The sequence below is a fragment of the Eptatretus burgeri genome, chromosome 1, assembly GCF_056783735.1.
Source record: "Eptatretus burgeri isolate ZD-2024b chromosome 1, Ebu_testis_v1, whole genome shotgun sequence".
NCBI lineage: Eukaryota > Metazoa > Chordata > Myxini > Myxiniformes > Myxinidae > Eptatretus > Eptatretus burgeri.
This window is the reverse complement of record NC_140961.1, coordinates 67033393-67059209: the sequence shown is the minus strand read 5'-3', so window position 1 is coordinate 67059209 and position 25817 is coordinate 67033393. Positions and strand designations below refer to the sequence as shown.

General features: G+C 44.6%; 1 protein-coding gene across 1 annotated transcript in view; it reads right to left on the bottom strand.

Moving 5' to 3' along the window:
• LOC147034648 (neuronal pentraxin-2-like) overlaps window positions 1–25817 on the bottom strand; it is a 149105-nt gene that overhangs the window by 45500 nt on the left and 77788 nt on the right. The window contains exons 2-3 of the mRNA XM_085886728.1: window positions 7245–7437; window positions 5811–6055 (exon numbers count right to left, since the gene is read on the bottom strand). Of these exons, the coding sequence (XP_085742854.1) occupies window positions 5811–6055; window positions 7245–7437 (438 nt within the window). The remainder of the gene's footprint in view (window positions 1–5810; window positions 6056–7244; window positions 7438–25817) is intronic.

The following is a 25817-nucleotide window of genomic DNA, read 5'->3' as shown; positions in this document are numbered from 1 at the left end:
CCTAATGCAGAAGTTGGGATATAATCAAAATAGCCCTATCGATTGTGACTGTGGAGAGGCTCCTCAAACAATGAAGCATCTCCTGAAAGGTGAAGGCTCTCGACTCCTGTGCCAGAGCCTGTGTTTTGCAGTGGCTGGGAAAAGTGTAGCAACACGAAAGAAGAAGAAGAATAAGAAGAAGAATATCTCCGAAGATCAAAAGGTGCTGTTGGAGTCCAAATTCACTTTGTTGCGAGCATGCCACTAAAAGTGAAGAAAGAACACTTCCTGACAAACTGTTGTAACAATCAGAAATTCATCCGCATGCTGAGTGAGAAGTTGGCTAAAAATGGAATGGAGACAATACATGCAGAAGGCGATGCTGACTTATCGCACAGACAGCAGCAGACTCTGCTGCAAAATCTCTTGCTACTCTCATTGGAGAAGATACGGATATCTTAATGTTGCTCTGTGCCCATGTGAATCCCAACTCAACTGATTTGTTCTTCAGGTCTGAAGGGAAGAAGAACACAAATTCACTGCAGACATTGAATATACATTGGCTACAAAATATATTCGGTCAACAAATGTGCCACTTGTTGCCATTGGTACATGGAATTACTGGATACGATAAAACATCCCATATGTTTGGCATTGGGAAGGGCGTCACATTCTGGAAATTAACCAGTGATCCAGATTTCAAAGAACAAGCTGAAGTATTTTGCAGTGACGCATCTCAGGAGGAAATCATCTATGCTGGAGAGAAGGCCATTGCTCCCTTGTACGGAGGCTGTCCAGGTGAGGGCTTGGATGCTCTTACATTTCAGACATTTTACTGAGAAGGTGGCAACAAGTTCTACCAGTGTACAGATGCATACTCTACCCCTATTAGCAGAGGCTGCCTCCTATCACAGTGCTCGGGTATATTATCAAGTTCAGCAGTGGATGGGGGCATCTAAACATTTGGATCCAGAGGAGTGGGGGAGGTGTCATGTACGGAATTGCCTTGAGCCACGAATGACAGACTTACCGCCGGCTCCAAAAGATCTGCTGAGGGTAATCAGGTGCAACTGCAAGAAAGACTGTGATACTCCAAGGTGTGTCTGCAAGAAACACGAACTGGACTGTTCAGCTGCTTGTGGAGAGTGCAACTGCAAGGGTATCGGTTACACTAATTAATCCCTTTTGTCTGTTGACAACAGCTTAGAAGAACGCAATGCTGAATGGGTAATGTTAAGACTTGATCATTCCAGGAATAGTCATTGGGTTAATTTTGATCGTGGAAAAGCTAGCCATTGTAATCTACTCATCAATCATACACTGATTACTCGGCCAGACTATAAGATCTGCCCAGTATTCACCTTGACACGTCACTCGCCCAGCATAGAGATTCCAATTGGCACGGTAATGTGACATTGGGCACGGGGACCCGACCTGGAATCTCTGCGGTGGGGGACAGATGTGGTTGCTATGTTACTGGCCGGATTCGGACCAGGCAACCGGACTGACGAATCAGGCAACCGCACTGTAACAATGCTTAAAGTAATTTTTGACCTGCTTTAAAACTGGTTCATTGTTTGACAAATTTTCTGCCGCGTCTTAATCATGAATGCCATTTATTTCTTTATTTCTAGGTAACCATTTGAGTACCCTGCATCAAAGTGGCGACTCATCCAGGATTGTGCCCCCTTGCCAAGGAAAACTTCTTCAGCAGTCTGATGCATTTGAAGACACGAAGGAGTGTTTTTTCCCTTCTTCTTCTTATATTAGGTAACCACGTGGTTGGGTGCCATGGTTATCTTGTGTTAGCAAGCAGGTGAACGGACTATTTCATTGGTCAGGCAGCTTGAAAATTGTTGGGCAGAATGTGAAATTATTGCGTGCATCAGAATTGGCATCCCTTTAATATGATTGCGCCTTCTCTGAGGACTTTGTGCTGGGATATTTGGTGTATACTTTGTGCCCGAAGGCAGGTTCAGTATTGCTGAAGCAGTTTCTTGGCAACACTTATATGGGTGGGTTGCCATTGCTTTCCCAGAAGTAGTTAGGGCAGGAATTTGGAATATGCCCATGGTGCCGGCGACTCTTTGCAAAGGACACCGTGGGATCTTTAACGTCCACCAACTAATGTCGGCAGATGGGACGCCAGTTCAACGTCCATCCGAGGGACGGCACATGCATTGATGAATCACCAAGCCAGTGAAATACCAGGATGACAGTTTATAGCTGGGTCGGGATTCAAACCCAGGCTTGACAGCTTTGAGGTGAGTATGCATACCTCTAGGCCATCCTATCAGTCCTGCACTGGAATACCTAAACTGAAAAAATGGAATCCTTAATAGGTGATCTTACATGTGCATGTTCATCAAATAATTCACACAAATGAAGAGATCCTTTATTCTTCTTCTTTTTGCAAAGTGCATTTTTGAATTTCCTCACCAAAATACAAAGTACTCCATCTGTCGATGGACAACTCCGATGTGTCAAGTACTAAATATTCAGAATATTGCAATTGTTGATAAAGCATGATTTTCCGACATTATATCAACCTGAGATGCAGCTGAAGGAATTTTGTTTAGTTTTGCCAAATGCGATGATTTCAACAAATATCCCCCATTGCAAATTGAAGAAATAAACAAATAAATGGGGAGGTGTTGACCTGAGCTTGGGGAGCTAAACAGGCTTAGGCCTGGGATCCACCAATGATGAGATACTTTGATTAACGCAAAATCTAGGTTCATCAATCATCTTCCAGACAGTGGGGCAACAGGTGGATATAACAAGCAAGGGAATGGGAAGAAAGGAGGAGAGAAAACATGCAATATGGTTGGGTTATTTCGGGTTAATGGGGCCAGAGAAGACCACAGGTAGAGATGGGGGATTTCATTGACATCGTCGTGTAGGTGGTTCAAATTGGAATGGTGGTATAGAGGGTTTAAATGAGATTGTGATGAAGGTGGTGCAAATCGAAATGAGGAAAGTTCAAAAGACGAAATATCTTCCATTGGTTCACCATGGAATATTTATATACATGGGTTATTTTCACGATCGCTGCGGAGTGATGGTGAGACAAAGATTTGCCGGAATTGAAAACTATGTTCCATTTGTCAAACCAGCATCTAATCTACTCCAGATCAGCAGAGAGTGACGCAGCTGCCACCTGCCTGCCAGTGGGATGGGGGTGCAGTAATCTGTAAGGCACAATGTGGAGTCATCTGCATGAATGAAAAGAGCATTTTCACAGCATCGGAGATATCGTTTATGTAGATGAGGAACAAGACTGGGCGTTGGGGCATTGCAGCTTTCTCTAAGAGAGAAGATGATGATAAGAGTGAGGCAATGCATTCACTGCACGAATTGATGGATCCAGTTATGAAGGTGGCCTCTATGCCATAAGCAGTGAGCAGAATGCCAGACTGCATCCAATTCCTTAGATATGCCTCGGGAGATGGTCCTGACATATTGAGTGAGATTTAGGGCCTCTGACCATTGCCTAGAGAGATACAGCAGCATGTACAAAATTGAGTGATTGGGTTGGAATGCAAACTGATGGTCAGAGATCAGGTTGTTTTAAAATAGGAAAGATTTCACGTCAGCAGTGATGGATTACATAACTTTTGTTTATAATTGGAAGTAATGCCTCCCCTCCATTCCCTTGCTCACTTCAACTGGCCTGCAATTGAGAGGATCTGTTTTTGCACCCTTCTTGTGAATGCGAGTGGTGTTTGCTGACTTCCAGGCAGTTGAGAGGCAGCCAAAGGAGAAGGGCAGGCTGAACAGAGCGGACAGTGGATAAGTAAGAGCAGAAGAGTGTCATTTGAGAACTTTGCTCACGATGCCATCCGGGACCATTACCGACGAAGAATCAAGGCTGGACATATCTTTGTCCATCTTCATGGTGTGAAAGACAAAGTCGAAAAGACAGTGGGTACAAGAGGGTAAGGTAGGGACAGTGCGAGTTTGAGGCTCGCACTGAGTTGAGAAATTCCTCCTTATCTCGAGCAGGGTCTGAGATGAGGCTATTTGAAATTATGAGCAGGGGGATTTAGGGGGAGCATATGGCACAGACAGACTTGACAAGTTATTAGTTTGTACATGAAAGACATTTCTTGGTGGTTTGTTGGTAAGAGTAGTAAGAGATTTGATTGAAAAAAATGGCGACATAAGCTTTTCTTCTTTGAATAGAGTGAAACAGCATATTATGTAGTGCAATTTTCCTCATATTTTAAAATGGAAAACCTTCTTCTTTGTGCATGTTCGGCATATTGAGCTTAACCGCTAAATCACCCCGCAAAGCATTCAGCAAATCTCCAGCTTCATGATGTTGCTGGAAAGATAAAGTGTATAAATATTTAGGGAATCACAGAGAGAGAAAAAAAAAACCCTTCTTAGCATGTTAAATTTGATATATTGAAGTCTGGAAAAGAGCACAAGCACGTGACTCGATGGTAAGAACGTGAATTGTACGTGGGCCATCAAAAGGCGATATAAAAAGGAATGAGACACCTACGATAGCCCGGAACAACATGGTCCTTTAGTTTTCGAGCATGCAAGTACAGTAAAACCTCACTTCGCCCAAACTACATATCTTGCTCTCAATCTCTCTCTTTCTCCAACTATCTGTCTACGGAGAGGTGATTCTTACAAGTTGTTTTTATAAGACTAACTTGACTGTGCCTAGATGGGTTTGAGGGTAGAGGAGAAGCAGTTGAAACCCAAATCCCATCCACATTCCCCCAAAGTCTATCTTTGCTTATTCGGTTCTTCCTGATGACTCCAACGCAGTATTTGGTCTTTTAATTGAATACTAGCAGGTGTACCCGATGTTTTTTGGTCTGTTTTTTTTTTTGTGAGGGTCCAAAACACTTCCCTACACACACGAAGGAATGGGGTCGGGGATCATTTAATGTTATCTTTGACACTGCTAACTACAAAGGCTGAGGCACAATAGAGCTATTTTTTTTTTTTAATCCAACTTGTTTTGTCTAAAACATTCCCGGCACTCACTGATGAACCTGAAAGTTTGATGAAGATCCGTTTGGCCATCTCTGAGAAAAATGGCCACACACACACACACACACACACACACACACACACACACACACACACACACACACACACACACACACACACACACACACACACACACACACACACACACACACACACACACACACACACACACACACCTCATAATATAGATGAGGAAAGGAGATTGGGACCATACTCTGTGCAGAGCATTGGTGCTGCCGAAGCAGTCTCCTTGGCTATTGGGCACAATCCTGGACAGGTTGCCACTCCGACACAGTATACCAGCATGCTGGCACTCATCTTGCCGACCTCGGAAGGATGACAGGCCGAGTTAACCCCACCTGGTATTAATTCAACAACTGAGCGAGATTTGAACTCAGGACCCTCGGATCCAAAGCCCACCACCCGAACCATTAAGCCAACACCAGGCATATAGATGAGGGTCAAATGGAAAACTAGTCTTGATCTTAATCGTGAAAGCTATATGGCATTGTTCTACATTGGCAGACAGGTAGAACAATGGATGGAATAAACCAAAGTTTGATCGAAGCATGCTAACCGCAGTGGGAAGTAAGGAGAAGCTGATGTTTCAGACATTAACCCTTCATTGGCATAAAAGAGAGAGCTGGGATCGAGGTGATGGTTATAGGATCCACCTGAAGCCAAAACAAAAACCACCGGAGGTGTGGGCAAACACACTTAAGAACATGTGAGGATAACTTGGATACTGAGATAACAGCTAATTAATGATTATATACATCAGTGCCCCAATCCTAAAATTTTCGTACGAGCAGGAGCACCTTGTCATTGATGAGCAGCTCCATAGGATTTCCTCCCCATTCAACAAGAGCCAATTCATTTGCCTCGCCTGGCACGGCATATGAGAAAGGTGTGCCCACGCCGGGTGTGGCACTCGATCGCAGCCACATGCTTACGGTGAACGCATACATCTCTGGCAGCCTTGTCTGGACACGAGCATACATGTAGTCCGTGCGCAGGAGGAAGGATGCTTTGAAGGAATCTGCAGTTTTAAACAAGTTCGTACCTGTAGTGAAGAACGCTTGAGGTACATATGGGGGTAAAGCAGAACACTGTGCAAAACGTATTTCATTGTTTCTATTGCAAAGGGTCAAATACGGTCTAACAATGAGGGGCAGTCAATTAGTAACCTTAAAATGGCGATATAAATTCGAGAATGTAATGGTTGTAGTTGCAGATGACATGTGTTGTATCTATGGGTAAGAGTCATGTTTTGCCTGTTTTGGATCTGGCAACATTAACAGATGATGTCGGTAAAGCAGTTCCAAGATGGCGGCTCCCTTAGAAGTATGTACCAGGGAGGAGCAACATTCTGTCATCGTTTCTTGGGAAGTGAGAGTGTGAATCCCAGCGAAATCCATTACAGAATGAAAATGCAATATGGTGACGCGTGTTTATTGCTGCAGCAGGTGTACGACTGGGACAGGGACTGCTTCCAAGGGAGCCGCCATCTTGGAACTGCTTTACTGACGTCATACGCTTAACGTTGCTAGATCTAAAACAGGTAAAAGATGACTCTTACTCATAGATATAACATATGTCGTCTACAACTACACACATTACATCTTCGAATATATATCACCATTTTAAGGTTACTTCTTGACTGTCCCTCGTATAAATTGTCCTGATTCTCTGTGTGGAAACAGTTGTACCATAGAATACACCACTGTACTCGGCATTTCAGAATACTGTGCTTTCCATTAAGCTTGCTGTCCCATCTACGAATACTCACATGAGAACGTTAAAAAAAAATTAAACCCATGGCAGTTTTTGAAAAGGGTAGTCATTCGGCGCAGATGACCTTGACCAAATTTCAGTTTCCCATGGTCTCCCCAAGATTACTCATGCCTGCTTGTTATCGTCTCTCCTTTCCATCAAAATTTGATGAGCAATGTTGAGAATAGGTTCAGTGAATGCAACTACGGAATCCAAGTCATCTTGCGCAAAGGTTGAATACACTCGCTTAGAAGGCGTACCCCATCTTCAGCAATCGGTAATCCTACCCTACTTTCAGAAAGGAAAATACTTTATTGACCACATCCCAAGATGTTGAGTTCATGTTACTTGTTCTATTGTAATAAATAGATTAGCCTGATAAATACAATAGTGTATTCCTAGACCTAGACCCTCATATTCTGTAAAAAAAAAAATTCTTTCAACATACAAATGGCAACATCAAGGGAACCATGTCTCACCATGCTCTAGCTCATCGACACGCTGCTGTAGTACCGTGAGCGCAGAATCCACATGCTTTTGATGCGTCATGGTCTCATTCTGCAGCTGCGATTTCCCATGTTCAAGTTCAATCACTCGTGTCAGTAAATGCCGTTCAATACCAGTCTTTCCATGCCTTGACAAACCTTCGCCAGCTGAGTTCTCCAGGTCATGCTGTGCAAGTGTGAGACAAAAGAGAGGTGTGCATTTGAGGTTCATTCAGATATGGAAAACCTATTATGGGAAGGATTGAAGAAATGGGAATGAGTGTGCATAAGGAGTTTTAGAAGTATTGAGATTAGCAAGTACAGAAGACGATGGCAACTAAATCCAGCAAGGCACATTCATCGATCATGTCGAGACTGGGCATCAACTTTTGACAATGTTCACAAATTGCATGTTAAGTCGAAAAAGTTCAAGCAACGGGCACTCCTCTGGTGGCTGTGGTTAATCTAGCTGAAATGCTAAGTTGCTGCACAACTGCGGCTTCTCCGACTGCACTGGAGTGAGTGTGGGAAACACTGTTCGTGTGATGAGGGGACGCTTGCATATCGTGCGGAGCAGGCAAGGGTTGCGTCAGGAAAAAACAATTTTTAGCGAAGTAAGTGAAAGTTGGAATATTGGACATAAAAGGGAGAGAGAAGGAAGATACAGTACATTGGGGGGTAGTGATAATTGCTTATAGATGGAGAAATAAGAAAAAAATTGTGCTTTTTGGTTAGCATGTCATTCTGCAATCTTGTTAAACGCCCCTTCGTAAGAGCTCCATCATAGCACAGGCCATCTTTGAAAAAGGTATAGCTTATTTAGTACCGTGCTTGCTATGAAACGGTCTAGTCTGGGATCCACCACCAATGGATCAAACTACAAACTACTGTCTTGATACAGTGCCAGCAGGGGGTCCCATATTTTGAAATAAGCCATCCTTCAGATGGTGATGCAATGTCGACTGCCCTGAACGTGGAAGTTAAGGATTCAACTGAAATAGGCCAGTGTCTCAATACCACGGACAATTTCCCTGCCTGTAGAAGTTGATTTAAATTTTGTGAATGGTAAAAATGGGGTTGGTGTCACATTATGACAAGTAACAGACCATGTTCATGAGGTGTGGATAAAGCAGAGGTATGCTGGGCCACATAACTTCCTCTTGCACCTAAGTTCGCTTTGACAAGTGGCCATTTTTCTTCCCAGTCAAGAAAAATAATGAAAACACCAACACGTTCACCAATTGTAAACTACGGTCCATAATAAAACAATCTTGCAACATAATTACCTCCTTACCACAAGCAGATCAACTATCCGATCGGATTTTATCAAAGCTTCTGCCACCTGGTTTCAGAAACCCGACACAAGTCAGGAAGGAACCCTACACCGGTCTATCATATACCAAAGCTGGAGTTAAGGAGCAGATCATAAAACTTATTTCTTCTGTCAATTAATGTAACTTTAACAACTTATATCTCAAAATCATGATATATGGGCTGGCAAGATTGCTGAAAGGTATATGCACGCTCGACTCCGAGCTGTGTAGCCTGGGTTTCAAATTCTGACCCAGCTATAAACTGTCATCCCAGTGTTTCAGCAGGCAGAGCGATTCATCAATGTGTCTCGTCTACAGCATTAATTGGTGGACGTTAAAGATCCCATGGTGTCCTTCACGAAGAGGAGGTGAGCTATCGCCGGCATCATGGCTCAATTCCAAATCCATGTCCCAACTACTGCTGGGAGAGGGATGGCAAACCGCCAAGCACGGGAACCCTTGCCAAGAAACTGCTTCTGCGGAACTAACGCTCTGTGACAGAGTTTGCTACATCAGTCGGTCAGTTGTTCGGCATCTCTTTCTGCATGCTTGTTTGTGATTTGTGTGACAGTTCTATCATGAGATAGAAGCTCTCAATAAACAAAAATAGGACTGAGAATCCTGAAGCTCACCACGATCAGGAGCAACAGTCACTCAACCCCCCCCCTCGCAGTTTGGTACATTATGGGTGATGAAGGCTGTTGTCAAGTTTCATCAAAATCCCGTGTTTGGTTCAAGCGATGATGACTGAAGTGTTTACAGACTCACTGACTGACTGCTCAATTGCACAACCTCACCTGACTAAAATCCAGGTGAGTTAAAATGATTTCATTCATCAGAACAGGCTCTAGAGGGCTCTTTTCTTATATGATTGACTACTCTGCTACAATACTGCTTAATTCTTCATCATATATTGTACAGTGCAGTGATGCCTATTCAAACTCACACCAAGAATAGTCTCTGTTTGCTATAGTGGGGCAACTTAGCATAACAATTGTGCATTTTGTGACGAAAGCACCAAATTTGGCACACAAGTAGCCTAACATGTTATGAACATATTTGGATATTGGGCCATCTCAAATTCGGCTGATGATGGCTGTGGCAGCCATTTTCCACTGCCATCAAAAATTTTGAGATGGCCCAATATCCACATCTGTTCATAATATGTTAGGCTACTAGTGTGCCAAATTTGGTGCTTTCGTCACAAAATACACAATTGTTATGCTATATTTAGCTAAGTTGCCCCACGACTTAAGGAAACAGATGGCACCTCAATTTAAGAAGATGTTTTCAAAAAATCTCTCCTACCCTTGTCCACTTACCTTTACATTAGTGCCTCTTACAAAAAACGCACGAATGCACTTCACTCAAATACGGTGATGCATACTTAACTACAACCACATATTAGCTTGTGCACTTCAATGGAATGATTCACAAAACTCTCTGATGGCAAAAAAATCTTCATCCGGTGATGAACCACTTAGGCTTCCACTGCTCCAATAATACCCTGACGACTCCATAAGGATTGCGATTCACCAAGGTTGTTTCCTTTATTTGGTACGAGCAAACGCAACCTGTTCATTTACTGAATTAAGTATAAAGGGGGAGGGGGGGATAAAGAGGAAGAGAGAGAGGAGGGAGGGGAAGGCAAAGAGGGGAGGGAGAGAGAGGAGGGAGGGGAGGGAGAGAGAGAGGAGGAAGGGGAGAGAGAGAGGAGGGAGGGGAGGGAGAGAGGAGGGAGGGGAGGGAGAGAGAGGAGGGAGGGGAAGGCAAAGAGGGGAGGGAGAGAGAGGAGGGAGGGGAGGGAGAGAGAGAGGAGGAAGGGGAGAGAGAGAGGAGGGAGGGGAGGGAGAGAGGAGGGAGGGGAGGGAGAGAGAGGAGGGAGGGGAGGGAGAGAGGAGGGAGGGGAGGGAGAGAGAGGAGGGATGGGAGGGAGAGAGAGAGGAGGGATGGGAGGGAGAGAGAGAGAGGAGGGAGGGGAAAGAGAGAGGAGGGATGGGAGGGAGAGAGAGAGAGGAGGGAGGGGAAAGAGAGAGGAGGGATGGGAGAGAGAGAGGAGGGATGGGAGGGAGAGAGAGGAGGGAGGGGAAAGAGAGAGGAGGGAGGGGAAAGAGAGAGGAGGGAGGGGAGGGAGAGAGAGAGAGAGGAGGGAGATGTACTTCATGTAATTAATGGCCTCAAAAAGTATGCCTCACACAAATACACGCACATGCACACAACCCATCCATTTACAGTACATTGCGATGTACTCCGTGATTCGTAGCTATGATGAACAGATATTTGACGATATGAGTGAGGAAAGTGAAAAAACAAAACTTTATCCTAAGAAACTATTGCGGCCTTTCCACGTCACGGCATTGTTGAGCAGGCCAAAAAAAATTGGAAAATTAAGACCCTTGCGAGGGACAGCAAAGTGACCAAGATTGATCCTTGATATAGGATAATTAAATGCCTGGTGTTGGCTTAATGGTTCGGTTGGTGGGCTGGGGATCGAAGGGTCCTGAGTTCAAATCCTGCATTACCATTGAATTAATATCAGGTGGGGTTGACTCAGCCTGTCATCCTTCTGACGTCAGCAAAATGAGTACCAGCTTGCTGGGCTGACTGAGCCATTTGAGTATCCTGTGTCGGAGTGGTGACCTGTCCAGGATTGTGCTCAATAGCCCAGGAGACTGCTTCAACAGCACCAACCCTCTGAACAGAGTATGCTCCTGATGGATGGGGATAGGATAATTAAATAAGGCCGTTAAATTTCTTCAAAAGGGGTGTTTAAATTAACTCAAACACCCAATTCATGCACTCCCTTAAAGTTCTCTTAGTATGCATGCAAAGTTTCAGGCTGATAGGTTTCATGGTTTTGGAGTTATGGAGGAGACACACTGACACACACACACGCACGCACGCACGCACGCACGCACGCACGCACGCACGCACACACACTGACTGCATTAATATAGACGAACAAATACAACCCATCGCTTCACTGATCGGACTATTAAGAAGAGGGTGCAAAGGGGGATAGAGAGGGGCAGGGAGCAAGGGGAGGGGAGCGAGGAGGGGTGGGGAGCAAGGGGAGGGGGAGCGAGGAGGAGTGGGGAGCAAGGGGAGGGTTAGCGAGGAGTGGGGAGCAAGGGGAGGGGGAACGAGGAGGAGTGGGGAGCAAGGGGAGGGGTAGCGAGGAGTGGGGAGCAAGGGGAGAGGTAGCAAGGAGTGGGGAGCAAGGGGAGGGGAAACGAGGAGGATTGGGGATCAAGGGGAGGGGAGCGAGGAGGATTGGGGATCAAGGGGAGGGGAGCGAGGAGGAGTGGGGAGAAAGGGGAGGGGGAGCGAGGAGGGGTGGGGAGTGGGTGAGGAAGGGGGAGTGTGGTGTCGCCACATATTGCTATACACTCTGGGAGGGGTGTGGGAGCGAGGAGGATTCTGGTGAGAGTAGGGGAGGGAAAGTGGGGAAGGGGAAGGGAGTGTTCTGGATGTGTGTTTGGCAGGGGGACTTGAGGGGTAAGAGGGTGGGGGGGTAAGTGACTTGAGGCGAAGGAGGGGGGAAGTTTTGACTTGCGTTGATCGGTGGAGTTGAGGGGAAGGGGTGGGGTGGGGGGTGAAGGATGGTCCTGTCTGCCGGCATTAGTACAAGATTCAATGGAATGGGGTACGTTAAAATACAACATTCAAATGGGTCATACTAAACAGAGCTGTTCGGAAACATCCATGGTGGGGTGGAGGAGAAGGGGCTTTGGGAGGAGGTAAGTGTGAGAGGAGGGAAAGAAAAAGAAGGTTTTCCTTCATTCATCAAAAAATCTACGCCAGTGTTTGTGCCTTTATTTAATACCCGCACACATTTTATAACTAAAATGCAATGAGCTCAAGAATCTCAAAACAAATTTCAAAATTTAAACTGTGGAATTGATCTTTGCAGCAGTTCCAACTGCTAAAAAAAAGTGTTCATTTGTCCAATTTGCACATTCATTGACACCCCTTCCTCTCCTCGACCTCCGGAGAGTTGCATGGTGGTGGAGAGGGTTTGGGAGCAAGTTGCCACGAAGAGAGGGGATGGGAAGGCAGTGTGAGGGCAAGGGAGGGTGGCGTACTGGGGCGATAAATACCCCCAAAACAGCCACGTTGTCTTTCTAACTGCCGGGTTCTATATAAAACTGGGCGGGAGCATTTAAAGCCGACTATCTACCTGGCGAAGGCCTGCCTACATGCATGCATGCTTGCACATGCAGTGAACTTTGCACCACTCCGTTCGGCTCACTCCAAATCGGATTCGTACATGCTACACTTTGGGCAAGCCATTTTAAATTCAACACTAAACCGTCGGTCCTTCACAGCCCCCCTAATAAGCATTCCTCCAACTTCCTCGCAGTCCGTGCTAACCATACACACGCACCTCATCCTTTTATCCTTTCACTCGCACATGCACATGGATTCTCACCGGTACACTCAACATTCCCCACGCCCCAGGGCATAACTAGAATATTTGGCACCTGGGGTGGACCCTTCCTTTGGCAACCACTGGGATGAATAATTGTCAAAATTAAATGCACAGAAAACATGTTCGCAAGTAAAATTTCAAGCGGATTAGTGCTGTACCTGTCGTAAGTAAATTGGAAATAAGAAAAATTCAGGACATTAATCCAGTGTGAAGGAACACCCGGCGATTGTATGACGTCATTTCCGTGGTGATGTTTTTCCTGTCCATTAACTATTTAACGGATGAGATTTAACTTTTCAGGATGAGAGGGTTAACCCATAAAACGCGCCGAGCTACCATCGTGGCGAGATGTTTATGCAAATGAGTTTAAACTGACGTCAAACCAAAGAACGAATCATGACCTTTCCTACAATGCATAATGCCCTCGGAACTTATAGAAGCTCGCTTCGAATTGGTGGAGAAAGCCGATGACAAAAAAGCATTTCTGGGATTGTGTGCTTTATATTCAGGGGTACACACAATTTTTAAATTTGGTTCTCCAATGAGTACCGGCAGAAATAGTTTGGTACTCACACAGAAAAGAAAAAAACAATTGTCAGTTTCGAGCATGCTCGTCTGCTTTCCCAATCGCCACTCAGCTTTGTATGTATCTCACTCCTCTGTAAGCGCTCTCTCAGAACGTACCTCCTGACGAGATGCTCACAAACCCCTCTTTTTTTTTCGATCTGAACGCTCCTGAGCCTCTTGTTTCTCTTCGCTCGCGTGTTCCCCTTAAATTTTTTTTTTAATCTTATAAGTTACAAGTTATAATATAAATTATATTCTTAGAATATATAAACTTAATTTTGTATATTTAAATTTTGAAATCACAGTATATCAGAATTATTATGGAAGAATGTTATCTGCACTCGATGAGAAAACCTTCCATCAAAAGCATCTGCTGCGTGAGTACACTTTTGAGCTTTCTGAGCATCTTTGAAGTACGCATTGAATTATTATTATTATTATTATTATTCTTATTTTTACCACGCATGAGTACCTACATACCAGTTATGTGAATTGCTGTTTATATTATCCACTGCTACATGCTTTATATGAGGACTCTTGAGGAGAAATTAAAAATACTAGTTCGTGCCCGTACGTGCGTGGCCGTACGTGCAAAAAAAAAAAACTTTCAAACCGCGAGCCAGAAACAACAACCATACGGGCCGTGCCGTTCCTTCGCTCTCTTATGGCAGTACGTGCATGCCCGTACGTGTAACCCCCCCCCCCCCTAAAAAAAAACTTTCAAACAACCACACAGGCCGTTCCTTCGCTCTCGTAAATGACTGCATTGGAGCATTGTGTTTATCCATAAATGCGCATAAGAAATCGAGAAATTATTAGAATACAGTAAGTCATCACTATCCGGAAGTAGTGCGTGCCCGTACGGAATGTTCACATGCATTCCACGAATTATCACTTGCATTGAAGTAACAACTGCTGTGATACTTACACACAGAGTTAATTAAAATCAAGTTTACCTCCCTGTCTTTGCTTGCCATGACATTCGCTGCCATTGACCATTGCCACTCCTACGCCACGGGAACGAAGGCGCACTTTCCCTATCATAACCGGCACGGCCCGTGACCTCATCGTCGGCCGGTCGCTCACCGGCCTACGCAGCCACGCTATGCATCAACATGTCTTGTCATTGGTTTGTTAAATAAATGGCCGCAGCAACGTGTCCTGTCATTGGTTTGGTAAATAAATAGCCGCAGAAACGTGTCTTGTCATTGGTTTGGTAAATAAAAGGCCGCAGCAACGTGTCCTGTCATTGGTTTGGTAAATAAATAGCCGCAGCAACGTGTCCTGTCATTGGTTTGGTAAATAAAAGGCCATAACTTGGGAAACACTTATCAGATTAATATCAAACCTTGAAAAGGCACATATTCAGGTCCCCAGCAATATTGCTAGCAAGTTTCAATTAGATCGGACCAGTACTTGTCGAGAAACAGCGGTCACTCACACACACACACACACACACACACACACACACACACACACACACACACACACACACACACACACACACACACACACACACACACACACACACACACACACACACATTGCTGGAATTATAGATAGATAACGATGGTTTTAGTTCCGAGTTACTGTCTTTATTATGAGATAAATAATAATATTATAATGTTACTTGCAACTAAAACCATCGTTATGTCATCATACTAGTATTTCAACTCTCCAAATGGCACCCCCCTCCCCCCCGGCTGTCACCCAGGGCGGACCGCCCTCTCCCCGTACCCCTCTCAGTACGCCAGTTCCCACACCCAAACTGCATGGCACTTCCCATGTGGCTTTGGTGTTGCAGCATGTCCGCTCTCTGCATACCGAAGCACATGGTTCACGAGACAGCGGAGTAACCTCCACAATGACGCCACACACCATGTGCCTGGGTGCAAGTTTGGTCCACACACCCGTGGAACTCGTGCACTGCACACATGTAACCAAGCATGCAGGCACGCACACACCCCTTTACAAACCTCAATCTACACATCTGTAACACGTCCATGTGTGCTTTGTACATCTTCGTGCTAGCAGCAGCTGTCAACTATACCTCAGCTCCTGCTGCACGAATGTGCTCTCCTGTGAGGTCATGTGTGTTCTGCACGCATTCTCCCCCGCATGTGTCCCAATTTCCTCCTTGGCGGAGTTCTTAACACGAAGGTAGATTCGACGTTGGAAGTTTTTTTGTTATGATAGGTATATTAATATAACTATATTTAGGGAAGGCAGCATGAGGGGAAGGGAACGCAGCATGAGGGGAGGGGAAGGGAAGGCTGCATGAGGGGAGGGGAAGGGATGGCTGCATGAGGGGAGGGGAAGGGAAGGCCGCATGAGGGGAGGGGAAGGAAAGGCCGCATGAGGGGAGGGGAAGGGAAGGCAGCATGAGGGGAAGGGAAGGCTGCATGAGGGGAAGGGAAGGCTGCATGAGGGGAGGGGAAGGGAACGCAGCATGAGGGGAGGGGAAGGGAAGGCTGCATGAGGGAAAGGGAAGGGAAGGCAGCGTGAGGGGAGGGGAAGGGAAGGCAGCATGAGGGGAAGGGAAGGTTGCATGAGGGTAAGGGAAGGGAAGGCAGTATGAGGGGAGGAGGAGGGAAGGCAGCATGAGGGGAGGAGGAGGGAAGGCAGCGTGAGAGGAGGGGAAGGTAAGGCAGCATGAGGGGAGGGGAAGGGAAGGCAGCATGAGGTGAGAAGGAAGGAAGGCAGCATGAGGGGAGGGGACTGAAGGGAAGGCAGTGTGAGGGGAAGGGAAGGCTGCATTTATAACAGCTGCACTCTTGAACTGCACTTACAGTTCAGGAGCATCCAGAACGAAAAAAAAAAATTAGTGGTTTATAAGCATTACGATGTATCCAGCAATTCGTAGGTATGAAGATCAGCGATCGGCAATGTATACAGCGATTTGTGGATATGAAGCTTTATCGTACATCAAACGACCTGTACCAAGGCAAGGCATTTTTGAGCTGAGCAGACAAAATGGCTGATAAGACTCCCCAAACTGTGCAAGCTGAGCGCAAGCTGACCGAAGGTGAGCCTGTTTCTGGTTTTCCAATAAATTATCTTCAAAAGGGGTGTTTATATTTACCTAAACACCCATTTTTCATTCATGCACTTCCTTGGAGTTCCCTTAGTGTGCATGCAAAGATTCAGGCCGCTAGGTTCATGGTTTTTGAGTTATGGAGACACACACTGACATTTATTATTATAAATTTGTGTGTTTCACCTTTTTTGGTGTTGTGGTTAGCAGCTAAGCCATGGATATTTCAAGAGGCTGAATAAACACGAGACTTTGCCTGAAAATTGATAACGGATCTGATGTGCAATTGCAAGCACATTTAAAAAAAGAGGGGGTTGTGGAGGGGGGGGGCACGATACTATTCTCTGTAATGTGTTGGCAAAAAGTGAAACGTGTCTACAATCAGAGTTGAAATGCTTTTGCACTATTTCGAAATTATCATTGAAAATATAATACAGGGTGAGTTGCAAGTCCCAGGACACGATTTTAGCTGCTTATAATTTTTGACGAATTATCTATACAATAAGACAGAAACGCCAAATTTTGGTGCCAATTTGTGGCGCTAGAACACATCCGAGCCTCCAGACAATTGGCAGGTATTTACTTTACTATCTGGAAGGGGGCTTAATGTCATTTTTGTGGTGAAATGATGCTTATCTTTCATGAAATTCAGGGGTGAAAATGAGCTTCCATTTCAGTGACATCTTCAACGGGTACCCTGCTGGTAATTTTATAATAACGAATTTTTGATCGTCTGCTATGCTTACTGTCGAGTTCACTTCCAGTTTGAAATTCCTTTTTTTCCCAAAGATGAAGATTTGGTTTTGATTGTGCTGGCTTTCCAAAACGCTCCTTGAAGTCTTCTTCCACCTGTTTCATCATCTTGTTTGTGTTTCTCCTCTCATGGTACCACACCACTGCCATCAGCCTCTCTTCCACTGCACATGGACTGGTGTCTGCCACCTTATACAAGGAAATCATACACAGGTGGAGGCAATTCATCCCATCCTTGCCTGAGTGACATCAACACCACACTAATGTATCAACCAAAGATCCAGAGAAGAAAATGGAATTTTTTATTTTATTTTCAGTGTTTTTGTGGCTCTTTTATTTATTTAATTAACCTCCACCATCGAAGATGGATGGAGGTTACTGTTTTCATCACCCCTGTCTGTTTGTTTGTTTGTTTGTTTGTGAACAGTATTACAGAAAAACTCCTGGACGGATTTTGACGAAACTTGGTGGGGGGGGGGGGGGATTAGGTATGGTCCAAGGATCATGCCATTAGATTTTGGACTTGGTCCAAAAAGAAAAACTTGAAAAATTTTACAACTTTTTTTCAAAAAAAATTCGATTTTATTTTTTTGGCATTTCTACATGCGCGTCGATCTAGTTTAGTTTATTCAATCGTGGTTCAGTAGAGTCTGATCCGTTTTGACCTACAATGAATAGGATATCAGGTTCACTTAAGTGACCCAGCAGTATTGGTGGCGGAGGTTTTGCACTCTACCGAGTGCTCCCCCTCTAGTTATTTTAAGTTTTTGTAGTTTTTATATTTTTTTTCTTCTCAGGGGAGGGGGCATGGGCTTCATTAAAAAAACAAACATCATCAACCACACAACACCTCTTGATGAGACCCCACCAACAGAACTCCGTACACATGCACACAATCACCCATCAATGCTCAAACTGCCGAAAAGTCTTATCAACATCCCGATACCCATCTATCTCCATAACTTCCAGGTACCTAACTAATTCCAATTTAAACTTATCAACTGCTTCTGCTGCCACTACTTTTCCAGGGAGACCATTCCATGCATTAACGACTCTCTGAGTGAAAGTCCCCTGCCTTACTACAGTCTTAACTCTCCTCTTCTGTAATCTCAGGCTATGGCTCCTGGTCCTATCACTGTCTACTCTGTTGAATAATTCATCTTCACTTATTTTATCTACACCTTTCATTATCTTAAATATCTCCATCATATCTCCTCGTAACCGCCACCTTTCTCGTGTATAAAGCCCTGTCTCCTGCAGCCGCCCTTCGTAGCTGAGTCTAGCTAGGCCTGGAAACAATCTCGTAACCCTACGCTGAACCCTCTCTATGGCATCTATGTCCTTCCGGAACTGTGGTGACCAATCTATGTCATTCCACAACTGGGGTGACCAAAACTGCACACAATATTCTAGATGTGGCCCTCACTAAATTCCTTTACAATATTAAAACCACCTCTTTTGATTTATAAATGATCCCCCTCTGAATACAGACGAAAACCCTATTTGCTCTACCTGTAGCTGCCTGGCACTGTGTTGCCTGCTTACCCCCCCCCCCCCGTATCTATTACCACCCCCAGATCCTTCTCTTGTGTGACTTGCTCAAAAATTACCCCTTGCATCCTGTAATTTTTATTTTCATTGTTCTTTCCCATCCCCAATACCTCACACTTGCTCAGGTTAAATTCCATCAGCCAATCTTTTGCCCAATCTGTACAAGTATCAATACTTTCCTGAATCTGATCACCACCCCCTCTGATATCCATCTTACCTCCAAGCTTTGTGTCATCCGCAAATTTGGAAAGCCGACTCTTTACCCCACTATCCAAATCATTGCTGTAAATAATGAATAGTAATGGTCCGAGTACTGATCCCTGAGGTCCCCCACTACTTACATCCTCCCAGCAAGACATCCTCCCACTCACAGCCACTCTTTGCTTCCCATCACTCAACCAATTTGTAATCCAATTATCTACCTGACCAGCCACTCGACAAGCCCTCACTTTGGCTAACAACCTCCGATGTGGTACCTTATCAAATGCTTTCTTAACGTCTTAGATATTCTATGCCCACTGCCTTTCCCTCATCCACCCAACGGATCACTTGTATTATGTGAAAAAAAAATCTTGTATAAGCAGCTAAAACCGTGTCCTGGGACTTAAGACACCCTGTAGAAATCAATGGATTCACGATATTAAATATGCTTCAGAATTACGAGCATATCATCGATCACATGGAGACTTCTGATTGGCTGTCGCAGTGGTGAACGACACTTGGATCGGTGAGTCACTTGCTGATTTGTTCATGCTGATCCTCTCGAAATAATATTCATAGGGTACAAAATAAGGTGCATTTCAAAGAGTTGACATGGGAAGCTCCAGCAGAGATTCTAAAGTCTGTGCCTTTCAAGGTTTCTTTTGATATGGATATCACGTTGCTTTATCTGCAGTATTCATTTGAATTATTCATTCGCCATGTTTAAATGTAAAAAAGGAGAAAACTTGACTGAACAGTTCCGTTTTGTATCCCACTGATCAGCCAGATCTGCATTTGGACCTTCACCAAAATCTAATCAGCTTGTTATTGTCACTTACCCGACTCATCCACCAAGTTTTGTCATAACACGTCCAAAACTTTTTGAGATATCCTGCTCACAGACAGACAAACAAACAGACAGTCATGGGTGAAAACATCACTTCCGTCCTCCTTCAGTGGTGGAGGTAGCAACACCACAAACGATTTATTGAACCTTTGCCCATCTGTCTCCATGTTGTGTATCATGTGTTCTACCTAAAAGTACTCAGAGGCTCTAATTGGTGCTTTTACACTCATGAATTTGATGAACACATGATTTTTGGCTTCATGTATAGTATCGTCCATTTCACCTGGTGTTGGCTTAATGGTTCGGGTGGTGGGCTTGGGTTCCCAGGATCCTGAGCTCAAATCCTGCTTTTCTGTTGAATTAATACCAGGTGGGGTTGACTCTGCCTGTCATCCTTCTGAGGTCGGTAAAATGAGTGCCAGCTTGCTGGTATACTGTGTCAGAGTGGTGACCCGTCCAGGATTGTGCTCAGTAGTCCAGTAGACTGCTTAGGCAGCAACAACACTCTGCACAGAATATTGTCCCAATGTTATGGATGGATAGTACATGCCATTAATAAAGAGATCAAATGTTAATCACGTTTTGGTATTCACCGATTATAATCGGTGAATACCAAATAATTATGGGTCCAAATAATATATAATCGGTGAAAATAATATCGGGACCAAATAATATATAATCGATTATAATCGGTGAATACCAAATAATACCAAATAATACCAAATAATAAGTATGTACCGGGCGTAGTGGCGTGCGCCTGTAATCCGACTACTCAGAGGCTTGGGTTGGAGGATCGCTTGAGGACGGGTGCTCTGCACTGGGCCGTGCTATGAGAGGGTGTAGGGCAGCCCGGAATCATGGCGAAACCCAATCCTTATCCCCGTGTCGTAAGAAGCGACCAGGGTTGCGTCAGGAAGGGCATCCGGCGTAAAACATGTTCCAAATCAGTATGCGGATCATAACGGATGATCCGCTGTGGCGACCCCTAACGGGAGCAGCCGAAAGACGAACAACAACGACAACAACCAAATGATAATTATGGGACAATATGAAGTGCACGCACTTCAGCATATCCTTTCCATCCATGGTCATAAGTCTTGAAGTACAGATCAAGATTCAAGAAAAGTATATCGTCCCCGAATTCCAAGAATTAACGATTGTTGAAAAGGAAAGATAAAGAGGGAAATGATTTGGTAGAGTGGGTTTAACCTCACCATTGTGATTCGTATGTGGACTACTGACCCAATGAATCCCTCCCTTGTATATTTTTTGTTTGTCAAACATTTCTCATGGCTGGCAGGATAGCCTTGATGTACACACAATCGCCTGTGAGCTTTTTAGCCTTGGTTAGAATCGCGACTCAGATATAAACTGTCAGTCATCCTGATGTTTGGCAGACAGGGCAATGCATTAATGTGAGTGCCATCCCCCAGATGGATAATAAACTGGGTGTCCCATCTATGTGAAAGATCCCACTGTGGCTTTTGTGAAGAGAAGAGTAGGCAAGCTATCACTGGCACCCTGGCCAAGTTCCAAATTACTGCTGTAACCTCGAGTGTGTCTTGCATCAACGGCACCCCATGCCTTTGCAAGAACTGTTGCTATAACCTAGTGCAGCTACGTATTGCATATGAACGATGACTATGACCCTATTCAGGGCTACATGTCCCCAGCTTACACAATCAGCGGAGCACACAGTCAACGGGGTCGTGAGTTGCCGGCGGAACCCGAAACTGGAATTATGGTTTTCGGACCAAATTTAATCTGAACTGGGCGGTGGGAGTGAAAATGGATGGCAGTGTATGTCGCCCCAACCGTGTGTTGCAACACACTCACCTTGAATCAAATATGTTTGAGTGGAATTGCCCTGAAGCCAAGCTGATACAAAAATAATTCAATAAAATATTTTAAAATCCATGGTCGAGCTTGTGGTCCAATTTGCGAATCTAATCTTGCGTATGACGAATTACAGATCTAAGTTTAAGTTGGACAGCCATGTCACAGCACTGTCTGTTGTTATGTGGATTACCCTAGAGCCTTCTTCAAATAACCGTAGGTGATGCTCGTTCACAATGTGATGAATAGTCAGTCTGATCTGGGTGACCACAGTCACGTGCTGGGCTGTCTTTGGAATTCCATTTGTGGAGGTAGTGTGATGTCCTTGTATAGATTATGGGTCCTGGTGAGCGCAGACCCCTGTTTATATGGATTGTGGGGAGGTCGAAACCTGGAGGCTCTTCTGTTGGATCGCTCACCAGTTCTTTGTGAGCAACGTTGTTTGTCCAGGGATTGCACCTCTTGTTCTTTGCGTTCAACCCCGCATCGCTCAAAACATTTGCAGAGCCCCAGAAAAGTTTGCATGACTTGAGTCGCATACTAGGTAGATTCTGCAAGTCTTCATGGATTAAAAGCTCGGGGTTGGCTTTGATGCAGTCAAGCTCTCTCGCCATTCTTGCCTTCCGGCGCACATCAGGGGGTGGGATGTTACAGGACTGGGAGCCACTGCACAGGTGTTGATAGCAGTGCACCGCTGATTATCCAGATCAGTGTTTTCAGGACAGTGCCCAAGTTTTTTTTGTGGCTGCTCTCTGCCCAAACAGGAGAACAGTATTCCGCTGCATAGTTCTCAAGAGCAAGGCTAGCAGTGTGAAGAGTGTGTGCACTTGATCCCCAGCTGGTTCCCCCAATATAGTTTCCGGATGACGTTGACCCTGGTCTTGATCTTTTCTATGACCTGTTTTAGGTGTTTGAGGAATGTGAGGCTGCAATCAAGGGTGAATCCAAGGTACTTGTGGAACGGTTCGTTCTTGACTGGTTTTCCACAAAAGGAAACCTAGAGTTTGCCGTTAGCCAGTCGGTTGCCGAGATGGAAAGCCGTAACTGTTGTCTGAGTTGGGTTTGGGCAGAGGCGCCAGTAGATGAAGTATTGCTCCATTACCTTTAAGCCCTGGTCCTGCTGAGATCTTCATGGTTGATTGCTTGGGGAGCAAGGGCAAGATCATCTGCGTAAGCAAACTTTCTGGAGGTGGTACAAGGCACGGCTCACATATATGCCAAAGAGAATTGGAGTTAGGACAGACCCTTGGGGAAGACTCTATTTGTGAAGACCCAGAGCTGTGACCCATCTACAAATCTCGATGGTAGTTTGACTGCCATCAGCAATAACACATCAGAGTTACCCTTCAACATTTACCGTCTATATTTCCACCCTATTCACCGGCAGTGTAGGCTTGAGGAAATTTTGGAGTCGGTCAAGAAATTTGCCAAAAAGCAGTGGGAGATGTTTTTTGTTGTTGTTTTTTTTTTTTTTACTGTAATCTAAGATATATTTACCTCCACCACCGAAGGTGAAGGAGCTTATGTTTTCATAATGTTATACTGTTTGTGTATACAGTATAACTCAAAAAGTTCTGGACGGATTCGGACAAAACTTGGTGGACATGTTGTGTGTGAGACAAGGACGAATTTATTGGATTTTGGTGAAGATCCGAATCTGGATCTGGATACGAGTATTATTTATATTTTTTAAGTGATTCTTCACCATTGAGAGATCGGGCCAAAAACGAGATATAAAATGACATATCAAAAATGTACTTGGCCCGATATGTTCCCGTGGATCAGGCATTACGCGGCGGAGGTATGCGCTCTACCGAGTACCCTTCTAGGTTTATCTATTTTTTTTTTTTTAAAGATTAATGTATTTTATGAGAAAGGTGTATTTATCGACAGTGATGTCGGACTCATGGTGGAGCTTGTACATGTATCACATGCAGGACATACATTAGTAGACACCAGTGCACTTTAACATGAATTACAAGGACATCAGTGGATAATGGACAAATACATATGACATTTGGGATTTTAACAAGGGGTTCCTTGCATTACAAGCCAAGGGTTCATGTGGGAACACTAACAGGCCAACTCTGTCTCATGTTCTCATTTGAACCGATGGCTCTCGATGCTCGGTGTTTCTCATTTTGTTACTGTACAAAATATTGAATCCTGAAAGATCAACAAAATGCAAGCTCGGTGCCATGAATAAATCAATAATAGTGCACGACATTTGAATGTGAAATGCCAGCATCATGAAATAGCAGCTCGTATGGTAATTCCAAACGAGCCAACTCTGGACTATTGCACTCCGCTGCAGTAGATAGGATATCGTTAGCAACACGGGATGGGATCTGCGTTTTCATCCATAAAGCATGTGGCCTGCAGCTATTGTAGTCTTTTTCAAAGCGCATTTGCTTGTAAAGTAACACAATTTTGTACTTTAAGTATATATTTTAATAATGCAATAAACTATACAAGTTTGGCCACACACTATATAATGAGCATTGGAGGCCATCTCCAGCGCACTTAGCTGTTACATCTACTGAGCAATAATTTCCAGCAAGTGCCCTGGAGATAGTCAACTGCGGTCATGCAGATCACATTCACCTGCACACAATGACCTTGTAATACATCAAACGGAAAGGTACATTGGCGATTCAGTTTGAAGATCTTCAATTGATTGAGGGTAAGTTTTGAGACGCGTGCTGCCCCGATATAACTCGTAGCTCAGTCGACGATCTCCAAGGAGTCAATCCCAACTGAAGACCTGTTGCATCTAGAGTACTGTTGAGTTGCTTGATGGTCTTTATCGAAACAGATGGAATATCTTCAGACTCACTCACTATGCAACAAGCACTAGCAAAAAGCAAAGATCAAAAATGGGTGAAAGGGACCACAGGTATGAATGCGAACTACAGGGGCACAGCCACGACCCCAGAAATGATGATGCAAACCAGAACTCAATGTGTACATACACATTAATCAAAATGAACTCTCTTAAGACGATGACAAATCCATTTGGTGGTATGGTTCCAAGTAGGATATACTCCATGAAATATGAGCAAACGCCTTCGATTGTATAAGGAACCAGAAATGGTCCCCTCTGGGAGCAAAATTCCATCAAATGCTCGAATCGGAATACCTTGATACGAACTGATAAAAGGGTACCCAACGAAGACAAGGTTGATTCCAAATGTTACAAACAGCACAGTTTAATCTTCTTTGTCATATGCATCGTCAGCCAGGCGTCTGTTACGAGTTTGGTCCGCAGGTAGCATTTCTGGGGGTCACGACTTTACCGGTGATGCAGTGTCCTCTGTCGGTTAGGAAACCAATTTGGGATTTGTTCTGGTGCTGGAGATATCTCGCCTCAAATTTTTGTCGGAAAACACGGTGGGATCCAACGTTCAGCAACAACCATTGCAGTGGCCGACTGGTCCTCCAGGTGAACAGACACCCTTTTGAGGGTCGACACACTGTGATGCAACACCCTGTCTGTGAAGCAGGACTCCAACAGTTTATATTCAGGTTGAAAATTGAACCCAGACTAAACAGCTCAAAGGTAAGTGTGCTACTTTTAGGACAGTGTCGCATGCTATCCTGTCAAAGGTAAGCAGCTCATGATGTGCTTCAGTAACTTTCAGGTAAATAAGCTGTCATGGAGACGTGGAAGGGGGATAATTATAACCTGAAAGCTGACAGTCTCTCGTGGAAGGCTTTGAAATTCTCCACTATTACAAATCGAGTGGAAAGTTTCGTTACACTGAAGAACTTGAAACCAATTTGTTGCGCGAAACTTGTGATTTTGTGTCATGTGGGACGATACTTGGGCAGGGGATGTATCATATATATATACCATCCTAGAACATTTCAAGTATGTTTGCTGTGTGTTAAGGGTAAATCTCCCAGCATGTTCCATTTCACCCTGGAATTTCTTTCAATTTGACCAAGTTAGGGAAATACGATTGGCCAATGAGTAAAGATACAGGGGATGGAGGTGAGAGGCCAGGAAGTCGAGTTTTTGTAAAGTCTGCCA